The following is a 7,049-nucleotide window of genomic DNA, read 5'->3' on the forward strand; positions in this document are numbered from 1 at the left end:
ATATAACCTCAGAGACAACTCTGAGCTGGCAATGCATTAAAGCAGCTGGATTAGGGCCAGAACATAGTGAGGTTTGGAGTAGACAAACCAGTTGAGTATCGAAAAATCGTTAGACCGCTCCCATTTTCTCTCCAAACACCCAACATTTCTCCCTAGCTTTGTATTCCCTTGAGTGTAGAAGATCAACAGGTAATTTAATTGAGGTGGTTAAGATGATTAAAGGAGTTGATTGGGTAGATGGAGAGAATTTCCTCTGGTGGGGAAGTCCAGAGCAAGGGGACATATTCTTAAAATAAGAGCTAGGCTGCTCAGTTGCGATGTCAGGAAGTACTGCTTCACATAAAGGGTATGGAAATCTGGAACTCTCTCCCCCAAAAAGCTGCTGGGGGAGGGGAGGGGGGTCAATTGAAAACTTCACAAATGAGATTGGTAGATTTTTGATAGCCAAGAGTATTAAGGGATAAGGGACCAAGACGGATATATGGAGTTAAGAAACAGATCAGCCATGATCTAACTGATTGGCGGAACAGGCTCGAGGGGCAGCATGGCCTACTCCTGTTCCTATGTTCCTATTTAAATCTGCTTTTGTAAATCTTGTCCCATGTAAGTGAAATACTTTAATCCCTCAAGAAAAATCAGAGGAGGATGTTAAGCCATTGTGTAAACAAAAGGGTTCAGGCCTCAGGGAAATCAAAGGAGGTTAGTAAGCAGTCACTGGCTAGATCCAGAAAGTCCACTGATTGTTTTGTGAAAGTATCTCAGACATTGACCATAACTGCGTACCAACCAACAATATTGAAGTTATACACACACGGGACTCAAGACAGGCGATCACAGACATACACACAGATTCAAACAAGCTGATATGCAAATAAAAAACGTAAAGCAACTACCAAACATAGTGCAGATTATGTTCACCTATACGACGCAATGGGGACCATTCCTCGGTCAGGAAGTTGGGGTTTTTGACCCCAGATGTTTGCTTCCTAGGGCAAAGTGGAGGTAGCCGAGAGGTGGAAGGCCGGTAGCTAGGCACATTGGGTAAATCTAAAGCATACTGGGAATTAGGGGTGGAGCTTCTGGGAGTCAGCGGCACGTCACGAACGAGATGGACTAACTCTACGTCTTTACTTCGTTTAGACATGATGGCAGTAACTAAGCACATCTAGGAATGTGATTCGAGCAGTAAGGAGGCTGGCTCAGCACTGAGCATCTGCAACTAAAAAGCAAAAGCAGGTTTAAGTATAGAGTTCAAGGAGACTATATAGTGCATCCTAGACTGTGTAACACAGCATACCACTTAATACAGACTGTACCACAATATATCATTCTCACTGACTGTCATCTCAGCCTGTACCACAAAGACCCCCCACCGACTGTACAGCACACCCCGATCTCAGACTGTACCACACACCCCATCTCAGACTGTACCACCCCCCCTCCGACCCCACCCCCTGATCTCAGACTGTACCACACACCCCATCTCAGACTGTACCACACACCCCATCTCAGACTGTACCACACACCCCATCTCAGACTGTACAGCACACCCCGATCTCAGACTGTACCACACACCCCATCTCAGACTGTACAGCACACCCCGATCTCAGACTGTACCACACACCCCATCTTAGACTGTACAGCATACCCCGATCTCAGACTGTACCACACACCCCATCTCAGACTGTATCACACACCCCATCTCAGACTGTACAGCACAACGCCCATCTCAGACTGTACCACACACCCCATCTCAGACTGTACCACACACCCCATCTCAGCCTGTACCACACACCCCATTTCAGACTGTACTCCCCCCCCCCGCCCCGATCTCAGACTGTACCCACCCCTCCCAATCTCAGACTGTACAACACACCCTGTCTCAGACAATATCTCACACTTTATCGGCAAATATACCACACACAGTACAGCGTACTCCCACATACTGTTGTTGCATACGTTCATTATTGTGCCTACATACGAGATTCAGTTTATAGAATCTCCATATATTTTATGTTTGCCACGATTTATGTATCACTGTAAGGTTTACACACATACAGCTCACACATGCTGCATAGCTCATATGTTCTTTAAGCAGTTTATACATTATCAATGTTTATAAAATTTACACCTGAGGGAATACAGACATTTCCTTCACCTGACCATATCCTAAAAAATGAGTTAAACAAAGTCACAGACTTATCGCAGTGATTTAAACACATTTTTACACGTAGGAGTAACAGTTTAAGCACACTTACACTCATGCTATAATAATAATGAAAACCGATATACATGAAAATGGCAGATCTGGGGAAGGAGCTAGCCTGGTACTAAATAAAATAATCACAGCCAATGTTATTTACAATGAAGTATTGTAGATATTTGTATCTATCCTTAATATTATATGGCATTCAGTTTGAATATCAGTTCTAAACATCAAGGAGAGGAGAGGCTGCAGCAAAATTGTAAGTCCATTTATAAAGAACACCACCACATCATTCAGAGGAACTCTTCCCTCAGAGTGTCCAAAGGCACAGTGATATTTCACTGTGTCTCTGTTCCTGTCACTGATGTGGGCACCAGTCAGAGATAGGGCTGTAACACTATAGCTCCAAATCTCCAACCCACACTCCTGCCGAATGAGGCTCTGCTCGTGGGGTGTAGCTTCACTGAATTTGCTCTAAAAAGAAATGAAGAGATTGAAAAATCTGAATGCAGTAATAACCCCACTGACACTCTCCCACTAAGTACAGATATACTTTGAGCACTTACTTTCCTGGTCGAACTCAGTTGTCAGAATATCCTCCTCCTGATTTAAAAAATACAAATGAGAAACAATCACCATGGACGATTAAATATTTGGGCGATTAAAGGCTCACTACCTTCACAGAATAGTGCATGTCAAATGTCCTTTGTTTGTTTGATCTGGAATGATATATGCATTTTTGAGCATTCTCTCCGGTTTGTGTGTGTGTGTCTTGTATCGGATCAGCAGCCAGATCCATCGCTCCACCAACTTTGTGCTCATTTTGGGTGCAATTTGAACTTCTTGCCCATTATGTGTTGCTTGGTACAATTCTCATGCCCTTATAAAAGAGAATTTCCTCTGATTTACTGCAAGATACGTTGCAGGAGATCCGCTAGTAAATCCAACAATGTGATTTGCCAAGCACATCTTTTCAAGAAGGGACTATCTCTTTAAGAGTAATGCTATGCTCCAACAGGTGGTGTACCATGATGACATTTGGCCTGTCATCCCCTTACCTGCTGTTGAGGGCTGATCTCAAAAGCTTCCGTCACTTGATCTTCAGCAACCTCTTCGACGGGCTTTGGGTGCGCAGTCTGGTCGCTCCCTTCTAGGTAGATGCCGGCCAGGTTACTGCAAAACACAAAAGGCTGTGGCATAGATTCTCCATCTAGATGGGCATTAAGCATCATCTAGACAGAGCACTGAAAGGGCAATCTCGCCAGGAGGCTCACACACCCGACAGAACGGAAAAGGTAAGTGATGTAATAGCTGACGTACGCATGCTTAATGTGGTTTTGATCACCTGAGGAATATTCTAGATTTGTTCCCTATTGGCCCTGGGGTTTTCCTGTTTTTTCCCCCTTTCCCAGGAGATTGCATGGGTGCTGGGGGGTAAGAATTATCTAGTCATGATGCTCCAGGCACCATGAGTGTGGGGCAGGTTTGATGGACCAGTTATTCTTTTCCTGTCCCTAATTTCCATGTGTTTGTAGATTTTCCTCCCGTTCAACTGGAGGAAAATCAGATGGATTCTATTTCCAACGTGCGAGCTTCGCTGGCAGATTTTCAACCTTGGGGTGCGTGTGCGATGTGTAGGGGCTGGTCCGAGTGGCAAATTCGCATCACAGCACTACACGAGACCCGGGGGTTAAAGGTGCCAAAATTGCCGCTCTCTTTAAGGTCAATTACCGCTTCTAAAAGGCAGTAATGGGGCGGTAAAGCCTTTCCAACCAGGGGCAGGCAGATGGTCCGACCTGCCAGAATTTGGCCCCGGGCCGGAAGCGGAGGAAACGGGTTTCCACCGGGCCTCATGTTCCCTTCCCGTCGGGTGCGCGCCCACCCCTTACCACCCGCCAGCGACCCCTTTCCGCCCCGTGAGGGAAATTGCCCCACAGGAGCGGAGCCGGGAAGCTGCCAGTGGCTGGATGGCGTGGCCGCCCTTAAATGGAAGGGAGCACCGCCACGGCCGCCATTTTATTTTAATTGTCGTCCAACTCTAAGGTCGGCCCGACAATGGCGGACTCGGATTCGGCCAGGCCGCCAACAGGCACCAGACCACTGGCCAGCCCAAAACCCTCTCTGGTGGCCGACCCTTGCAGGCAGTATGTTCCAGACCCCCACCATCCTCTATAGAAACTATCCACTTTTAATTTCCATTGAGTTTAATGGTAATAAAAATCAGATGGGTTCTGCCATGGACGGAACATCCACAACATCGGTTTTGCGCTGCCAAACAGTTTAAATTCCACGGTTCGTGATTGGCGGAGGAAGCTGGCGTCAACAGGGAACTCTGCCCCTATTTTAACCCCCACCCCCCCCCCCCCCTCCCCATGTCCCATTCTGCTCAGGCGCAGATCCCACGGGATATTCCTGTCTGAGTTCCGCCCAGGCGGTAAAATAGGAACAGCGACCCCCAACCTGATGGACCAAAAATACCCCAACTGCTGCTCGATGTAAAACCACCACCTCAGCTTTAATGCTCTGGGGAGCAAAGCATTTCTTTATAAACAAGAATTTCTGCTTGATGTGACCTCCGGATGAGATCTCCCCTCAATGCAAATGTTTTTTTTGCATTTGCAGCTTCTGTGGAAGCCCGGCTGCCGAGGCCCGGTGACTGCTGTGCCCCGCTCCCCTGCCGCAGACTTGCGATATCTGGTTGTTGTTGAGGCGGGCTTTGCAGGTTGAGCCCCGAGCTCCGTCTCATCAGCACCAGTGCTCCAGGACAGCTCCGGCCCGGCTGCGGTTGCTGGGAGACCGAACGCGAGCGGCAGGGGTTGCTAGGAGACTGAACGCGAGCGGCAGGGGTTGCTAGGAGACAGCAGGAGGCTCGAGAGACAAAGACTGAAAGATCGACCTCAGGATTTACCGACCTTAGAGAGAGAGCCTCAGAAACCCATTGCACCAGTTTTTGCTCAAAAAGCACATTGCAAATCTCCATGCATTACTGCTTCCAACACACAATGTATTGACGTTTCACACTCTTGCCACACCTTATAAACATACAGATTCAAATCGAGCAATTACTGAGCAAAACATATCACTCAAAGCAATCTATTATGCATGCTATTCGACAAGAATAGCTTCAAGAAACATTAATTAAATTTCACGTTGATTCTAGAGCAGGAAAATAAAAGCAGAAAATGAAATGCAAATCATCTTACACTGGGCATGTGTCGAACTGCCAATCACTCTTTGCCCACATTCACTCCCTTCTTGGCATCACTCTCTTTCTCCTGACACCTTCACTCCCTCAATCACGGAGGATTTCCTCTCAGTCTCACTTGCTGTCAGTCTCTGCTATTCCATCTCATCAAACAAAGACCCACTTTCCCCTCAACCTTGATCCTTCTCACTCGCCATCCCCTCAATCACTCGCTTAAACTCCCTGCACAAGCTCACTTCCCCCTCAAAATGCTCACTCAGTTTCTCATTCCTTCACTCTCTCAACTCTCTCACTTCCCCTAACACTTTCTCTCCTCTCTCAGCCAAGAATTGAAAGACTCACTCGTCAGCTGGCAAATCCTCACTGCTCGTGCCTTCTTCACACGACTGCACTGGTCTGACAGACAAAACAAAACATATACTTCAGGGGATAGTAAGACATAAACAAACCACTAGAGATATTATGAGACATGCATTGTTTTGAAGCTGCCTATTTTGCTGGCATAGTGTTGACAATTCCGGAAAGGTCCCAGCCAATTGGATATCCTGCTATTCAAGACAGGAGGAAGAGAGAAAACCGGGAACGACAGGTAAGTCAGCCTGACATTAGTCATCGGGAAAATGCTGGAATCCATTATAAAGGAAATGGTAACAGGGTACTTAGAAAATCATAATTTGATTAGGCAGCGTCAACATGTTTTTATAAAAGGTAAATCGTGTTTGACAAATTTATTGGAGTTTTTTGAGGATGCAACTAGCAGGGTAGATAAAGGGAAACCAGTGGATGTAGTATTTTTGGATTTCCAAAAGGCATTCGATAAAGTGCCACATAAAAGGTTGTTAAGCAAGATAAGGGCACATGGGGTGGCGGGGGGGGGGGCGGGGGGTGGTAAGGTATTAGCATGGATAAAGGATTGATTAACAGACAGAAAATAGAGAGTAGGGATAAACAGGTCATTTTCAGATTGGCAGGCTGTAATTAATGGGGTGTCACAAGGATCAGTGCTGGGGCCTCAACTATTTACAATCTATATTGATGACTTAGATGAAGGGACCGGGTACAATGTATCCAAGTTTGCTTACGATACAAAGCTACGTGGAAAAGTAAGAAGTGATGAGGACGCAAATAGCCAGCAAAGGGATATAGACAGGTTAAGTGAGTGGGCAATAAAATGGCAGATGGAGTATAATGTGGGAAATGTGAGGTTAATCACTTCGGTAGGAAGAATAGAAAAACAGAATATTTTTAAATAGTGAGAAACTATTAAATGTTGGTGTTCAGAGAGATTTGGGTGTCCTAGTACAAGAAACACAGAGCTAGCATGCAAGTACAGCAATCAACTGGGAAGGCAAATGGTATGTTGGCCTTTGTTGCTAGTGGATTGAAGTACAAGAGTAAAGAAGTCTTGCTACAATTGTACAGGGCCTTGGTGAGACCACACCTGGAGTACTGTGCACAGTTTTGTTCTCCTTATTTAAGGAAGATATACTTGCCTTAGAGGCGGTGCAACAAAGATTCACTAGATTGATCTCTGGGATGAGAGGTTTGTCCTATGAGGAGAGATTGAGTAGATTGGGCCTATACTCTCTGGAGTTTTGAAGAATGAGAGGTGATCGCATTGAAACATACAGGATTCCG

General features: G+C 46.0%; 1 protein-coding gene across 2 annotated transcripts in view; it reads right to left on the reverse strand.

Moving 5' to 3' along the window:
- Window positions 1–5,788, reverse strand: part of LOC139278737 (cyclic nucleotide-gated channel beta-1-like) — a 320,039-nt gene extending 314,251 nt beyond the window's left edge. The window contains exons 1-4 of one of the 2 annotated variants that reach the window (XM_070897829.1): window positions 5,754–5,788; window positions 3,265–3,379; window positions 2,773–2,809; window positions 919–1,219 (exon numbers count right to left, since the gene is read on the reverse strand). In XM_070897829.1, coding sequence (XP_070753930.1) covers window positions 919–1,165 — 247 coding nt within the window. In that variant the 5' untranslated portion in view covers window positions 1,166–1,219; window positions 2,773–2,809; window positions 3,265–3,379; window positions 5,754–5,788. Of the gene's footprint in view, window positions 1–893; window positions 1,220–2,772; window positions 2,810–3,264; window positions 3,380–5,753 lie in introns of those variants that run through there. The other variant, XM_070897830.1, reaches the window with a different exon arrangement.
- Between the last annotated feature and the right edge of the window lie 1,261 nt (window positions 5,789–7,049).

This window comes from Pristiophorus japonicus, chromosome 13, assembly GCF_044704955.1.
Source record: "Pristiophorus japonicus isolate sPriJap1 chromosome 13, sPriJap1.hap1, whole genome shotgun sequence".
NCBI classification, from domain to species: Eukaryota; Metazoa; Chordata; class Chondrichthyes; family Pristiophoridae; genus Pristiophorus; species Pristiophorus japonicus.